Source organism: Delphinus delphis, chromosome 13, assembly GCF_949987515.2.
Source record: "Delphinus delphis chromosome 13, mDelDel1.2, whole genome shotgun sequence".
Lineage (NCBI taxonomy): Eukaryota > Metazoa > Chordata > Mammalia > Artiodactyla > Delphinidae > Delphinus > Delphinus delphis.
This window is the reverse complement of record NC_082695.1, coordinates 18,178,029-18,194,760: the sequence shown is the minus strand read 5'-3', so window position 1 is coordinate 18,194,760 and position 16,732 is coordinate 18,178,029. Positions and strand designations below refer to the sequence as shown.

General features: G+C 51.6%; 1 protein-coding gene across 1 annotated transcript; it reads left to right on the top strand.

Moving 5' to 3' along the window:
- The first annotated feature begins 536 nt into the window (after positions 1-536).
- On the top strand, positions 537-6,761 carry ISCU (iron-sulfur cluster assembly enzyme). Its single transcript, XM_060028252.1, has 5 exons — positions 537-715; positions 2,243-2,356; positions 3,240-3,350; positions 4,901-4,979; positions 6,496-6,761. The coding sequence occupies exons 1-5, from the start codon at positions 602-604 to the stop codon at positions 6,579-6,581; spliced, it is 504 nt and encodes a 167-aa protein (XP_059884235.1). The 5' UTR covers positions 537-601; the 3' UTR covers positions 6,582-6,761.
- The last annotated feature ends 9,971 nt before the right edge of the window (positions 6,762-16,732 follow it).

Here is a 16,732-nt window from a genome sequence, read left to right as displayed (position 1 = left end):
TCCCAAAGCACCCTGACAAAAAGTAGATACTCAACACATATTTGCTCAATGGATGAAAGAACTGTCCTTGAATTCGTACAAAAGGGAAGATCGAGGTTTAGAAAGACGCTGTCATTCACCTAGGATCACACAGCCAGTTAGGAGCAGAAACGGGATTCCAACTCAGGATTGTTCAAGTTTGAATCCCAACTGAGTCTAACTCTCCGGGCAACCTAGGACAAGCTACTACACCGCTCTGATCCTCAACTTCCTAAGCTGCAAAACAGGGCTAAGAAAGGTGGACTGGTTGATCCTCTCCGCATTCCGGCGGTGGACTTTGTGAACGCAAACTTGGGTCCCGAACTCCAGCCCGAAGCCCCTCAGATCCGGAACCCATCACGGAGGACAAACTCTCCTGCGACTCCAGACCTTTGGGCTCCGCGCCCCGCCCGCCCCGGAGGGGCGTGGTCAAGGCGGGACCAAAGCGCGTACACGTGCACGGAGCGGAAGGGCTCAGGCGCGAAGTCGCCGGGACGTTAGAGGGAGCGCGCTCCAAGCGAGGAACAGACTCGCGCACGCGCCTCGGTCTCGCACTCGGCCTGCGCAGGCGCAAGCCCGCAAGATGGCGGCGGCTGGAGCAGGACGTTTGAGGCGGGCGACTTCGGCACTGCTACTCCGGGCCCCGCGTCTGCCGGTCCGAGAGCTGTCAGCTCCGGCTCGGCTCTATCACAAGAAGGTAGGAGCGGGCGGGACCGGGCGGGACCGGGCGGCGGCGGAAGTGCGAGGACAACCGAGAGTGCGGGCATCCTAGCGGAGGCCCGGCCTAGGAAAGACTCTGCGGGGCCTGGGAACTGCGGGGCCCGAGAGGCCCCACTGCGACCTAGGGTACGGGCCGCCCCGGGCCCCAAAGGAGAGGCCGCCCCTCGCGCGAATCCGCCTGGACTAACTTTTCCTTCCTGCGCAGGGGCACTAACCGCGCCTGAAATAAAAATGACAGCTCCTGCTCATCTAATGGCCACTGCCCGTGGGCCCGGCCTCTGGCCGCGATCTCGTGCATCCAGCCTTTAAACCCCCAACAGCCCAGGAAGCAGGGTGCTGCAATGACTTGCCAGCCCGACACACAGCGGCGCGGGGTCCGGCTTCAGCCAAGGCTACCGCCCTGGCCAGGTGACCTTGGGCAAGTCAGTGCCCTGCGCTGAACCTGTTTCCCCTCTTGTCAAATGGGGTCTTAGCAGCCCCCCGTACTCGAGACCATGCCTGCGGAGTCCTCGGCAGGGTGTCTGGCACAGGGAGGCCACTTAGGGTGATGTTACTGTTGCAGGAGCTCAGAGCCTCCGAGTGGAGATGGACATGTAACGAACAGTCATAACGTTTTAATTTTTGTTTTCTGTTTGGAGTGGTGGTGAGCTGTGAGTAGAGATAGGTGCATAGGGAAAGTCCCTAAACATGAGACTCTCTCACTCGGGAACCGGTTGACTAAAGAATGCGCTGAATCAACCCGGGGCAGAAAGTCCAGATTGGACATTATCTTGTAGGTCCTTGGGCTTGGAGTCAAAATCCGTGGTTAGATAGCTGGGGTGGAGGTGGGGGAGGGGACTGGAAAGATCGGGATACTTACTGCTAACTAGTAAACAAACCTCAAGGTTTTTAAAGCCTTCCGTGTGCCAGTTTGAATAGATGTTTATTCTGTTCTGGCTTCCGCGCGTTTCCCCACGGACTTCACTCCTCCCCGCCCCAGGGATGTGTGTTGTTGACACAAGCCTTTCTACCACCAGGGTGCGCTGCTGCACCAGAGAGATTTCAGGGCCCTGAAATACAGTAATGAGATATTTATTTATTTTCGCACACAAAGGGACGTATTCCATAGCCTTGTTCCTCCTGTAACAGTCTCCTTGAGGCTTCTGGGAAACCCTTCCATTTCTGGACCATACTTACTTTTAGGATTTTCGAATAGTAATCATTATCGTTTGAGAACAGATTTTCTTTGGAAATTACAAAAATGCTGTTTGAGCCCAACTCTGGTGACTTGGGTGGTTAAAGGTCAAGTAATTATTTGTGGTTCAAAACCCTGCGGAATTAAGACAGGATTTTGCTGATATTTCGCCACTCTCTGGAATCTCTGAATTCATTCCCAGGTGAAATTTGGTATTTAGTGATGGCCTGCCAGGTTCAGCTTGCTGACTTCAAGGACTTTGCCATCAAAGTCGGGGAGACCAACAGCAAAAAAGAGTGACTGTGATTTCTGTTCACCCTCTCGTTTCAGGTTGTCGATCATTATGAAAATCCCCGAAACGTGGGGTCCCTTGATAAGACATCTAAAAATGTTGGAACCGGACTGGTGGGAGCTCCAGCGTGTGGTGATGTCATGAAATTACAGGTACCCCTGGTTCCCATCTTTACTGGTGGTAACGGTGACCCCTTTGCTTGTACAGTGCTCCATAGTTGACAGCAGTGTACAACATTGCATCTGGTCCCCATCTCAATTCCTGTGAGATGGAACAAGTCAGTGTTATAAATGACTCGAGCAGGGGCTGAATGCTAGTCATACTAGTAAACTACGCTGACCCTTTCTGACACAGTGAACTGATCTCACCTTTGTGCTCACTGTACCAGCCTAAATTCCAGTTTAGCTAAGTGAAATCTTTTGTGAATTTTACCAATCAAAGGAAAACCACAACTGTTCAGTTAGCAATCCCCAAAGAGACAGGAAACGCAATAAATCAAACCTCCCCCACGTTGGAGATGACATGCAGGTAGTGCCCGGCGCTCTGGGTGAACCATAGCTTTCTCCACATCTCCTTCGTCACCGTGGTGGGCAGCTCGCCAGACAGCTTCATGACTATCTTGGAAAACAGAAACAAGGCAGGAGGGAACTACTACATGCGGTCTGGCACCAAAGGAAAAAGCATTATCCAGAGACCTTTACTGCAGACTCTCCCAGTGTTTAAAGACGCTCATTGACCCAGCAGCTGGGAGGAGAACCTCAGAGCCAAAAATCAGGCTAGGGTTGGGGGCGGCAGGAGGCATATTTTTTGGTTGATCTTTACTAGCTAGGCCTGTATAATTCTGTATAGTTCCTGCTTTTATCTTCTCGTCACTGAGCTCTTTGGAATAGAGGAAACTCAGTAATTAGTGCCCAAACTTTTAAGTGCGGAAAGCAGGACCAAAGCTGTCAGGGAGGGAGCGCCCCGTGGGCCTCCATGAGCACCAGGTTCTATGGGGCACACCAGAACCTCTGCTAACTCCTGACTCTTTTCTAGATTCAAGTGGATGAAAAGGGGAAGATCGTGGACGCCAGGTTTAAAACATTTGGCTGTGGTTCTGCGATCGCCTCCAGCTCGCTAGCCACCGAATGGGTAAAGGGGAAGACGGTAGGTTCCTGCAAACTAGAATTAAGTCACATTCTCCACAAACCTGGCTCTCGGTTAAGGGAAGGGTCTAGTGAGTGTAAACAAACAAACCAAAAACCTAAGATTTTTTTTTTCTAAATATGCTAAGAATTTTCTTTTTAATTTTGCTTACCGAGGTTTTTATTAAATTCTTCTCCACGTTGGGAATTACAGATAATTTTAAGTGTTTTTTAGTTTGGGGTTTTTTGTTGTTGATCATTTTTATTTGGGGGTTTTGGTGGTTTGTTTTTAACTAAATCGAAAAAAGATCCTCACTTCCCCCTCTAACACAATAGAAGTGAAAAGAAATCTTCGGCTTTCTCCAGCGTCACCGCTGTTACCATTTCTTAGAAGTCTAAGTCTGCTCTGGGGCAGTTCCGTTGTGGTTTGTTTTGTTTGTTTCCTCCCATTGTGCTTCAGGAGGGAGTGCAGGTGGCTTACAAGGATTCATGAAATAACAAACTAGCCTTTCTAAAATCCTGTCGCCATTAAAACCTCTCAGAAAAACCAAACTGCAGGTGCTCACCTTTGCAGCCCCAAGGGCCCAGGTTCTGGGAGCTGAGTCACAGAGGTGTGTGCCAGGCCACATGCCGCCGGCTCCCTGTGGCTCAGGGCCTCCTGGCCGGCAAGGTCCTCAGGGCCGGGGAAGCAGAGACCTAACCTGTTCTGGCCAGAGGTGGCTGTGAAGTGATTTGTCCAGAACTATCCTCAGGGAAAGAGGAAATGAGGAGACAGGGCACCTGTGCTCCCAGGGCCTGGCCCCGTGAATGTGATCAGAAAGTGGGGACAGGGCCTTTCTCTGACCCTGAGAGACTCCCATCTGAGTTTCCAGCAACAGAAGTTGAAGCATAATTCAGTGGAGTTAGTGGACTTGGGAGATTGGGGGGCAGGGGGGGAAATCGCTTTCCTTAAGGCAGCGGGGCTCCGTTCCATGTAGGCCTGCCTCCTGTTATGCCCCTGGGCTCTCGACAAACCCCAGGCATCCTTTTTAGTCCGCCTAGAGGAGAAAGGTTCTCCTTGGGGCAGGGGATGAGCCCCAAGAGCTCTCCTTCCAGGAGCTGTCTGTGCCCTTGGCCCAGGTGCTGCCAGCCTGGGTGCCACCCCTCCTGCCTCCCTGACGCCATCTAGCACTTAGGGTTGACGGGATTTATTCTGAACATTTAGTATAGGGACACCAGAGAAGCTGAGAGTCACAAAACCAGCGTAGAACATCACTGCCTTTTAAAAAAGGCTCAAGTTGCTGGCCTCAAGCAGATCCCTCAGAGACTCCTCCCGGGGTCCACTCCTGGCTCGTGGCAGCATCTCTGCGGGCCTGGCTCACCCCAGCTGAGCAATGCCGGTGCGTATACTTCGTACTTGAGGAGCCCAGCTGCAGCCTGGACGTGGAAGTGGGAGTCCTCTGTCTGGGGTTATTAAATGGAAATCGTCCCCCACCACTACCCTGTCGTGGGGGCCTCTTTGGCCCTTTCTATTTTCTGTCCCACCAGATAGAGCATCACTAAAACTTCCTGTCTGTCCCATCTGCCTCTCAGGTGGAGGAAGCCTTGACCATCAAAAACACGGACATCGCCAAGGAGCTGTGCCTCCCGCCTGTGAAACTGCACTGCTCCAGTAAGTGTCCCCTCCAGGATGGCGATGGGCTTGGACAGTTAGGGCAGTTTTGTAATGGCATCCACTTGATTTGTGACAGGGGAATGGCGAGTCCTTTCGGGTCGTGGAGTCCACCTTTACAGCCTCCAAGGGTTACAGCTGATGGAGTCCGTTCTCACAGTCTCCAGAGGGTTAGAGCCCAGGGTCTCACTGCGGCCTCCAGGGGAGTCCTGCGGGGGTGGTGTGGGCCAAGCATCGTGCCGAGCACGTTGTGGCCTCACTTCTAACCCTCAGGAACATCCTCCAGTCCCCAGAGGTGTCATTACCTCTCCCCACACAGAGGAGGAAACGAGGGCTCAGGTTAAAGCCCTCCAGTCGCACAGCTCCTCAGTGGCAGGGCCAGAGTCTAAACCCCAGTCTTTGATTCCAGAATCTGTGCTGTTCACCCGGCTGTGGTGAAGTTGGGACCAGTAAAGGAGAAAATGCCGCTTTTACCATAATCCTGTTTGTTGTGCATTTCCTCACTTCCTTTCCAGATGCCATCGCTGTCGGGGTCTGCATCTGTGTATATGCAGTGACTAAGCCCAGTTGTGCAATGTCCCCCTCTGCACTCTCCCTGAGAGAAAGTCCAGATGCCTTAAGGCTTGTACTTGGCTTTCCATTTCAGTCTAAAACTTTTCAAATCTCAGCCTTCTAGGGCAAGGAGGTTATGGGAAACAGTAGCCTAAACTTATTGATGGAGATTTACTGACCAAATTAGTTAAAAATCAGCAGAGGGCCAGGCCTCCTGCCAGGGTAGGACTCACAAGAGAAGAACTGAGTGCCGCAGCAGGGATGGAGGTCTGCTGAGACCCGAGTTCTTTCCACTTGCGCTGGGATTTCAAATAGCCGTGAATAAAGGCCATAGCTTGTAAACATTTTCACATGGTTTCAGAGGAACCCCCCGCCTTTTCATTAGGCCTTCTCGGATACTGAAACCTTTAGCCAACGCTCTCTGCTGTCATTCCAGCTCTCTCAATGTTTATTTTCCCCAAAGCCTCCCTTTTAATATCGACTCCAAAATAAAAGTTTCCACACTTGGGATCACTAGAGAGTGCCGGCAAATGCCATCCCAGGCACAAACTGGCACGACCTAAGTAATGCCATCCAGCGCCACCAGCACCCACCGCATTTATCCTGACTTCCCTGAGAGCAGCTGAGAACCAACATTTGTTGTGTCTCTCCTGTGCATCAGACACTTATGTATAAAGCCCTCACCCTATCCCAGCAAGAAAACATGATCGTCCAAGAGGCTAAGGAACTACCCTAGAATCTCGGGTATTTGCCGCACCGTCTGTCCCCAGAGCCGCCCCGCAGGAGGGATCCGGCTCAGGAAACAGCCATCGGCCTGCAGGCCTGCTCCTCGCCCAGCACCCTGGTGAGGTGACTCTGTTAAGCCTGTCCCAGCACCACTACCTCAGCTCTTAAAGATTCTCTTCCTAAGACTGTTCCTGCAGATTCTAGAAACTTAGGCTCTCTTTCGTTCTCTTACTTCCAGTGCTGGCCGAAGATGCCATCAAGGCCGCCCTGGCTGATTTCAAACTGAAACAAGAACCCAAGAAAGGAGAGGCGGAAAAGAAATGAGCTCCCGGCGAAGCTTCTCGCAGGTCACGTGGGCTGCTTACCCCCACCCCCACGCCGTGCAGTCACGTAGGTGTTCAGAAGCCCTCGCACTACAATAAAAGCACTATGAGATCCGCACAGCATTTGCTGTTCACGTTGTGACTCTAATGCAAGCAAAATACACAGTCTAGTTGTTCTGAATCCTGTGGTTTCCTGCAGCTCACTTTCATCGCCTTAATCTAGCGTATGTCTATTTTGAATTATGCATATGGCCCCCAAACTGAAATCAGTAGGTTTGGGTAGTCGTGAAGTGCACAGATACCTGATTTTACCGGAATCTATTTTGGGGAAGATTACCAGTAGAATGCCTTGGTTAAGATTATTTGGTAGGACCAAATATTGTACATAAAACAGATTTGCATATATATAATAAATAAAGGAATATAAGGCAGTGTTTGCCTCTGGTAAGCCTTGTCTCTTGGGTCCCTCACTCACCTCACAGGGCTGCCCTCGGCCCCTTGGGGTTTGTTCACAGATGCTGGACGGTGATGACTCGTGCACCTTTCCCAGCAAACTGGGCAGTAAAGACCAGGCATGGAGATTTTAACAAAGCCAGATGTCGATAATGTTTTCTGAAACAAGGCGGAAGATGAAAGGAGATGGCCATCACTTTTCATTCTTTACAATATAACAGGCTGACAACTCAAAGTCAGTCCAGAAGATTCTGTCTGTAATTTCACTAGTTTGTGAAATCCTGAAATCTGAGCAGCAATGGCTTGGACGCTACCCTAAAGCTGTGGACCAAATCCACAGAGGCCTGAGGGGTGAGGTTTAGATGCCGACTCCTAGGCCCAGGGCTCTGCTGCAGGTCTGGTCAAGTAGTTCCAATACCCGACTCTTGAGAACCTCCTGGGTGGTTCTGGGTGGAGGTGGGTGAGCGAGGTCCCTGGGAAGAACCTTCTTTTGTCCACACCTGCACAGCTGTGACAAATAGTTCACTGTGAACTGTCTACGAGTACAGTGACCTCAAGTTTAAAAACATACGTCCCTGGCTCAGGGACAAGTAACAGCTGTTCTAACCACTGTTCCTCCTACCCATCTGGCCCCAGGGTGGACAGGCAGGGGGTGCCATGCTGAGGCGCCCACAGTCACGCACCAGCTAAAAGCCCCACTAAAGGCCCAATTTTCTAGTGAAACATGATCTCAAAATGCCAGCTAAGGCTCAAATCTCCAACTTCAAAAGTAAGATGCTTTTGTTTTTCCCGATGTTCAGGCATAGGCTGGCTGCCTCTTCTCTTAAATATACCTTCTTTGTTTAAAAAAAAAACTCTGGGTTCTGGGGAAGGACACTGAACTTCAAAGGCCCTTCCCCCACCCCACCCCCCAGCCTGCGGGGAAGCCCACAGAGCAGGGCCTTCATCAGAATCTCAAATTAGAGCTGCTGGGTGGAGCCATGTCACATTGTCCCATGTGGCGTGTTCTACTGTTTAATTCACAGTCCCTCTAAGGCTGTGCTTCTCTCTTTATTATATGTGGCCGCCCTGCAATTCCCCACCGCTGTTCTTTGTGACTTTTTTAAATGAGACATTTTTGTCCGGGTTACATCCTCTGAGAGCTGAGGCTAAACTCTACACATCAGAAGCTGCTTGTAAACAGCCACGGCACTATCACCAGAATAGCCCAAACCTCAAAATACGTGGTCGTGCAGCTAAAAGCAATGAATATTCTGTTTGAAGTTCCATTAAGAACACAGCTAGCTTCAACCACGTGAGGGCACCGTGCCCCTTCCTTGGGTGAGCTCAGGTCTAGAGATCTTGGCATCCTGTGGACCTCAGCACCTCCACATAAACTCTTCCACGGGGGACCCCGCCGTGTAACTCACAGCAGGCTCGCACACCCGTGCTCTGAGCCAGACTCATATTTGTAATCCCGTCCATTCTCGGGATGGCCCCCTGGGGTGGGCATTATTTCAAACAAGGAAGCTGGCTCAGGGGGTCAGCAACTCCCAAGCCACGAGGTTGGGCTTGGGCTAGGTGACCCAAAGGCCATGCTTCTGCCTCATTTCCTTCTGGCAGAACTCAACACCGTCCGGGGCTCACCTGTGCCTTGAGCATTGGCGGGAAGGTGAACGCCCACGCCGGGTGAGCCCGGATCCATTCATTTGGCCAACCCACCTCCACGCGCCACGGCCCTGCGCCTCAGTCATCCAGGAGCCCAGTTTAACTCCAACGCCTGATTAAATCTGACGCTGTGTGGGTGGGGCTTGGGCACTGGCATTTTTTCAAAGCTCCCCAGGAGTTTCCAGGGTGCAGCCTTGAGTGAGAACCACTGTGAAGTGCTCTGCACTCTGCAAAGCAGTTTGCTGAAATGATTTCCGTGGGGACTCAAGGTCCTGGGAGAAGGTGTCACTTCCCATCTCCAACCTCCCTCTCTGCCCCTCCCACCCCACACATCTGCCGTAGTCTGGGCCTCCATCGTCTCTCTCCTAGCCTCCGCATTGGCCTCCCTGCCTCCAGCCTCACTGCTGGGATCCATTCCCCACTCTGACCCTGTCCCTCCTCTTTTTGAAACCTGTCCATGGCTGCCCGTTGTCCTTCTGACAAATTCCAAACCTCCTACCACATCGATCACTTAGCTCCAGCCACACTGAACCTTCCCTTCAGGCCCTATGCTGCACCCCCCGCCCGAATGCCCTCGCCGGGCATCTTCCCTTAACCTCCACTCAGCCTAGGAGCCTCATCTCAGATCCCACCTCCCCCGGGAAGTCTCCCCTGATTCCCCCAGGCTGAGCTAGGTGCCCTCTCTGTTCCTACAGTCTCTTGTCCTTCCCTGAGCCCGTAAATATCATGGATGGGTTTTGTACTTTGCTCTTTTCTTATCTTTCTACATCATTACTCAGAGACTCTTTTTTTTTTTAATAATTTTTTTTCAATTTTAAACAGATAATATACTATTTTCAAAAATTCAAACAGCCTGAAAGGGAACAGGATGATACGTAAGTTTCCTTGCCACCCCTACTAATTCCCCAATCTCCCTCCTCAGCGGCAATCTCTGGTACTTGTTTCTTAGGTGTCCTTCTGGAAATTTTCTAGGCATATCCAACTATACATGTGTTTAAATAGACCCTGTTTTTTACACAAATGGTAGCACACTACATATACTTCTATATCTTTCTGTTTTCCTCTTAGCTGTATTTCTCCATATCAGTTCCTGTAGACCTGCCTCATTCTTATTAATAGCTACCCAGCATTCCATGTATGATGGTTCATAATTTAGTCTTCTACTGATGACAGCAATTCAATTACGGGACCCAGCTTCTGGTACAGCTCTTGACTTACTGGGGCTCCATGAATGCTTACTGAGTGGATGGATGATGGATGGATGGAGGGTATGTGAGTGGATGGATGGGTGGGTAGATGGATGGGTGAGTGGGTGGGAGGATGGCTGGATGGAGAAACAGAGGCTCAGAGAGGTGAAACGGCTTGCCTCAGATGACACAGCAAGGAAGTGGTAGGTTAGAGCTCCAGCTGAGGTCCTCTGCCCACCTCCCACCCCCACCATGGCTATGACCACATCTCTAATTTAACCTTTCCTAGATGTTATTCCTGGATTCTGGCCACTTGGGACCACATCAAAATGCACTTTCACAGCTTCCCATTAAGAACTGTCCTGTCAAAACTAGCTGTCTCTATCATGGCATCTTCTTAAAAGGCCAAGCAAATGAGGGGTGACTTTTGATGACTAAGGCCCCTTGAACTTGAGACAAGAGAGTAGACTCTGTGTCCATCCTCGTGATGGGACAGAAGACTTTCGGGTCCCACTGTGTCTTGGCAGAGTTAGGGGGACCCCGCAGATGAGCCCCAGCCCCAACCGGAAGATGGATGTGGAGCACATCTCTCATTGGTGGCTTTGGGGCCTGTCCACTTGTTTCCTCCATCCCTCAAGATGATATCAGCCAACCTCCCCAGAGAAGACTGTTTCTGCCCAGCAGCAGGGCACAGCAGAGTGAGCTCGGCGCGCTGGTGTCAGAGCCGGTGGGTTCAAACGGCGCCTACCCCATGTGACCTTGAACAAGAGACTTCAACCACCCCAAATCTCCGTGTATTCATCTGCAAAATGGGATGATAATAGTACCTACCTGGTCTGGTTGACATGACCATTAGATGAGATGAAGCATGTAAAGCATGTGGCATATAAAAAAGAGTGCAGGGCTTCCCTGGTGGTGCAGTGGTTGAGAGTCCGCCTGCCGATGCAGGGGACACGGGTTCGTGCCCCGGTCTGGGAAGATCCCACATGCCGCGGAGCGGCTGAGCCCGTGAGCCATGGCCGCTGAGCCTGCGCATCCGGAGCCTGTGCTCCACAATGGGAGAGGCCACAACAGTGAAAGCCCCGTGAACCGCAAAAAAAAAAAAAAATTGAAAAATAAATAAATAAATAAATAAGAGTGCAGGGCTTCCCTGGTGGTGCAGTGGTTAATCCACCTGCCAATGCAGGGGACACGGGTTCGAGCCCTGGTCCGGGAAGATCCCACATGCCGCGGAGCAACTAAGCCCATGTGCCACAACTACTGAGCCTGCGCTCTAGAGCCTGCGAGCCACAACTACTGAGCCCACGTGCCGCAACTACTGAAGCCCAGGCGCCTAGAGCCTGTGCTCCGCAACAAGAGAAGCCACTACAATGAGAAGCCCGCACACCGCAACAAAGACCCAACGCAGCCACAAACAAAATAAATAAACAAATTTAAAAAAAAGAAGAGTTCATAGACGTTACTGTGATTGTCATGATTACGCATGACTCTTCAGCCCTAGCTACATACCAGACACAGTTGCTGGGTGTTTTATATAGATTAGGCTCATTTATTCTGCACAAAAATCCTAAAATTCTATGATTATCCCATTTTACAGATGAAGAAACTAAAAGGTAGAGGGATGTGTCCAAGATCACAGAGCCAGGAAGTGGCTGCAGCAGGATTCCAGCCCAAGCTCTCAGCTTGCGACTGGTCTATTCTCTCTACTGCTGTTATCGTTATTATTGTTAGCATTGGTCTTATTATTCCTCATAGCAACTGTTACTATTACTACTATTGTCACTACTACTGCTACTATTACTGTTTTTAAAATACTATAGGGAATTCCCTGGCGATTCGGTGGTTAGGACTTGGTACTTTCACTGCCGGGGCCCAGGTTCAATCCCTGGTCAGGAACTGAGATTCCGCAAGTCACGCAGCATGACAAAATTAAATTAAATTAAAAATTAAATGAAATTAACACAATACAATAAAATAAATGTAAAGTAAAATACTATAACTTCCAGGCTTCCAATCTATGATGTCTTTGCCTTGAGACGCACCCTCCCAGCAAGGCCTCCAAAAGTACAGAAAGTCGTCCTCTGGCTGCCCCTGTGCAGGGGACACACAGACGTGACTTCTGTCACACGTGGCTTGATGGGCAAGCTCACTCCACAGTGCTTGGTCAGACACAGGGCACAGCCTCAAATACCACCAGCACCCTCCCCGCCCAGCTATCTTTGGAAATGTCGTGTTAGACACTCCAGCCCCTGGCCTCATCTCAGAGAAGCCCAGATCCCGGAATAACTCCAGAAGGCCCAGGCCCCACAGCTGAGGACAACCCTTAATGCCCCAGAGCTGCTGGTGCAAAAGAGGTTCCAGGGAACTCCATCTTGCCCCCCGGGGCCTCAGGCTGATGGATCAGAGGGAGCCCCAGTGGGGAAATCAGGCTGGACCCCCCCAAACACCTCCCATCACACACGGCCCCTTTGAACCGAACCACAGGATATGAAGGTACAACCTTGGACGGGGACCTAGGGACATGGGTTCTAATCCCAGCTCTGTCATGAGCTCTCTATGGGACTGTAGGCAGGTACCTAACCTCTTTGAGCCTTGATTTCCCTTCCTGAAAAATCAGCAGGATACTAGCTCCTAAGTCAGAGGTTTGTTGTAAGGATTAAAAGAATGATCCCATGTAAAGTAAAAAAAGCACAGTGCCAGGCATGTAATAAGCACTCAATAAATGTTAGCTATCATCACCATCATCATCGTCCCTGTCATCACCACCATCACCCCCATCATCAACACCACCCCCATCATCGTCACCATAACCATCCTCAATACTATCACAGTTGTCACTGTCATTATCATCACCACCACCATCGCCATCATCATTAGCAACATCATCATCACCAACATCAGCGGCGGCAACACTGTCACCATCGCGGTCACTGCCATCATCATTGTCACCAACATCACTGCTATGGACTCCATTGCACCCCCCTCCCCCAAATTCATATATTGAAGCTCAAACCTCACTGTGACTATATTTGAAGATAGGGTCTGTAGGAGGTAATTAAGGTTAAATGAGGTCATAAGCGTGAGACCTTAAAAGCAGAGGTCTCTCCACACGCACTCAGAGGCCACGTGAGGACAAAGCGGCCATCTACGGGCCAGGAAGAGAGCTCGCACCAGAAACTGAGCCCTGTCAGAACCTCGACCTTGGACTTTCCAGCCTCTAGAACTGTGAGAAAAGAAATTCCTACTGTTTAAGCCGCGTCATCTGTGGTATCTTGTTATGGCAGCCCGAGCAGGCTGATTCATCCACCATCACCATCATCATCCCCATCGTCATCCTCATCAGTATCAACATTTATCACCAACGTCATCAACACCATCGTTATCACGGTCATTATCATCAGTATCAACTTTATAAACACCATGATCACCTTCACTGTTACAGGTCAGATTCCCCAGAAAGTTGACTCTTAGATGGAGTTAACATGCAGGGTGTTCATCCAGGAGTGTTCCTGGGATCAACACTTGTGGAAGCCTGGTTTGGAAAGCAGGAGTGGGCAGAGGGAGAAGGTGGGCAGCAGGGCAGCCCCACCAAAAGTCTCCGCTGACCCCGTGGGGAGCTCTAAATCTGATGGCCCCTCGGCGTCGTCCAGGCCCCTACCACTTACAATCTCTGAATTTCATCACAATATTGGGTCTGAGACTTCATCTTCTCACTCTTTCTTCCAAAGGAGATTTGCATCTTACAAGAAGACCAGCGAAAAGCCAGGCTTAGTGTAAACCATTAATGGTGGAATCCCAGGCATCGGCTGGGCTTACCATCTGGCGGCAAAGGAGCTTTGGGGGAGTTTCTCACACTGTCTCATTTGCCCTTCAGCCCCGGATTCTCACTCACTTTCCCACCACAGCAGGCCCCTGGGGACCATCTCCCTTCAAGTGGGTGCTCATCCCTTCCAACCCCGAAGGCTCGGGCCAGCGTGGCCCTGCTTCCTGGCAAGTCTTCTAGGGCGGCCGCCGGGATCTGAGTCTCCTCTCGACCTTTCCCACTCTTTTTCCTAAGAAGCTGAACCAAAGGACAAGCTGCTCGTGCAGGCCAGTCCTTTTCTGGCTGAGCAGAGGGCCTCAAGGGACAGAGCCTGGGTCCGCGAGGCCTGCGCAGAGCGGCTATGGGCAAGTGTGGGCCTCTCCCATTTGTCCCCCTCCGACGGTCAGCCTGGGAGGGGCCGTTGCAGGGTGAAATGAGACCATACAGGCGAAGTGCCCAGGACAGCCGGGCACACAGTAGGTGCTTATTAAATGCTCATTAATCCACAGGACAGGCCCTTAGCAGGCAACACAGGGCAGGAGAAGGAATCACGAGGGGGATCTCTCCCCCTGATTAATGTCAGGCAGCAGCTTCCCATCAAGCCTCTCTCTGGCCTCCAAGGCCCTGCCTGTCCCCGCTTTTGCCTCCCTCAGCCCACTGGCCTCCCTGCTGTCCCTCAAACTCATTCCCACCGCAGGGCCTTTGCACTGGCTGGTCCCTCTGCCTGCAGCCCTCTTCCCAGAGCTTCCCAGGGCTGCTGCCTGCATCCAGGTCTCACTTCAAATGCCACCTCCCCGGACAGGCCTCCCCCACCCACCCTGGCATCACACTGTTCATAGCCGTCCCAGAGCGTATCGCTCAGGATTTCTCTTCCTCAGGGAAAGCATGCCTGAGGATTCATGAAAGCTCGGATGCCTAGAACGGTAACCGCGTACAATACAGGAGTTGGTGCCAAAGCCTTATTCTGGCCACAGTCCCTGGAAAAAGCTAGGAGGCAAGACGCCCGTTCCTTACTCTCTGGGCAAACCTTTCTCCCTCTCTGTATCTGCGGTTCCTCTGTCTGCAAAACCAGGGGGCTGAACCCAATGCCTCCATATTCCCTTCCAGCTCAAACAAAAAGATTCCACATCCTTGGATAACTTCTCATTTTAGCCCATAACCAGCTCACGCCAGAACATGATTCATCTCTGCCGCTTTTGCCTAGCAACCCGGCCCTTCTCCCCACACCCCGGACCAACCCCGCCCCCAACCAAGACAAATTCCTGCCTCACCACACACCCGCCCCGCGCCCACCCCTCCTCCGGCACCCCAGAGAGGAATGCGGGGCTTCAAGATCCTCCCCTGTCTGTCTGCCACCAGCATTTTAATGCACCCTCAGAATGTCTCGAGCTATGTCTGGAACCAGATGGGGAGGGGGGCTGGTCCCCCCTGGGATTAGCACAGGAAACGGCAGCAGAAGTCAGGCAGGCGGAAAGCGCTGACCCAGCACGGGGAGATCATTTCTATTCTGATGCCTCACCCTCCTCTACCGTCAGGCTCCTCGGGCCTGGAAAAGTGTCTGTGTTTAGGGAGAGAGAAAGAAGGGACAGGGAACGTGGACGAGAGCGAGCGAGGTTCCGGGCTTGAGGCAAAATCAGTTCACCCAGATTGTCCCAGGGGTGTCTCCATCCAGTGCCCCACGTCAAGAGAAAAGAACTGTCTCATCGTTGTAGAGACTGGAAAGCATTTGATAAACTTCAATACCCATCTGCAACTCAAAAATCCTGGCAATCTAAGAATAGAAAGGAATTTCCCTAACTTGAAAAGAGGACATTTACCAGAAAACTACAGCAAACATCATGCTCACGGGAAAACTTTGGAAGCACTCCCATGAAGACAGGGACAAGGCAAGGATGTTCACCACCACCATCACCTCCACCATCACCTCCGCCACCTCCACCATCACCTCCACCAGCATCTCCGCCACCTCCACCACCGCCATCTCCACCCACGCCCACCAACATCATGACCACCTTATCACCATCACCTCCACCACCCCATCCCCACCGCCATCATTTCCACATCTACCACCAGCATCACACAAAAAACAAGTGAAGGGCATAGACAGGAAGTGAGGAAACTGTCACTCATGGCTGGATCATCTACCTAGAGATCGTTCTTGAATGAACACTGACAGAGTCAGGTGATCTGCGCTGGAGACCAGACTCGGCCGTTACCTTTCTGGGTGGCTTTGGGTCTGTTTCCCCATTTGTAGCTGGAGTGGTAGGACTATACCAATTGTTTGCAAACTCTGCTCCACTGAGCCCTAGGGGCCCCTGCAGAGGCGGAAAAGGGGGCAAACAGGTGCCCTCTGGGTATCCCAACCCCCCCTTCCAGGATGCAGCTCTGCTTTCATTTAACTTAGGATTCCTGGGAAGAGTTTGTTCAAACACAGGATTCTGCAGCTCAAAAAGCTGAAAATTAGTGGGTACCCCACCAATACACGTGGAAACTAAGGAGAGAAACAGGTAATTCATAGGAGAGGAACTCCGTGAGGTTAAAAGCTCCTCTCTTACCTGTAATCAGAGAACCGTAACGAAAACAACAATGGAATACCACTTCTCATCTCTTTGACTGGAAACTCACAGTGTCGTCAAGGGTATGGGGAAACGGAACCACCCTTAGACCAAGACAGGGATGGAAATTGGTGACGCATCTTGGAAAAGTCTTTTGGCAACAACTCTGAAAACGCAATGCTGGTACCCTTTGCCTCGGCAAGCCCCCCAGTAGGACCTGGCGTCTGCAAAGACACCCACGTGCAGGATGGCCTGGGAACCATGTGACGACTCAAGGGCCGTCCAGCTCTGCCGCCTGTGATCCCTGTTCTCCAGCTCGCCCAGGTCCCACTCTGCCCGACACCTGACCCAGAGGCACCCTGAACTGGCTCTGTTCTAGGGATACCTGGAGCCCGGGTAGCAGAAGTCTGGGCTCACACTTCAAACAGGTGACTCCCAGGTGTGAGTCCCCTACGCCAGGGCCGCCCTTTCCCCTAACGTAAGATAGAACCGCAAGGAGGATGAGCTG

What these genes read in the sequence shown, in the direction of transcription:
- ISCU (XM_060028252.1), top strand. Translation starts at nt 602, where the DNA reads ATGGCGGCGGCTGGAGCAGGACGTTTGAGGCGGGCGACTTCGGCACTG. An exon ending in GTGATGTCATGAAATTACAG is followed by an intron (nt 2,357 to 3,239) that starts GTACCCCTGGTT and finishes ACTCTTTTCTAG; the next exon opens with ATTCAAGTGGATGAAAAGGG. An exon ending in AATGGGTAAAGGGGAAGACG is followed by an intron (nt 3,351 to 4,900) that starts GTAGGTTCCTGC and finishes TCTGCCTCTCAG; the next exon opens with GTGGAGGAAGCCTTGACCAT.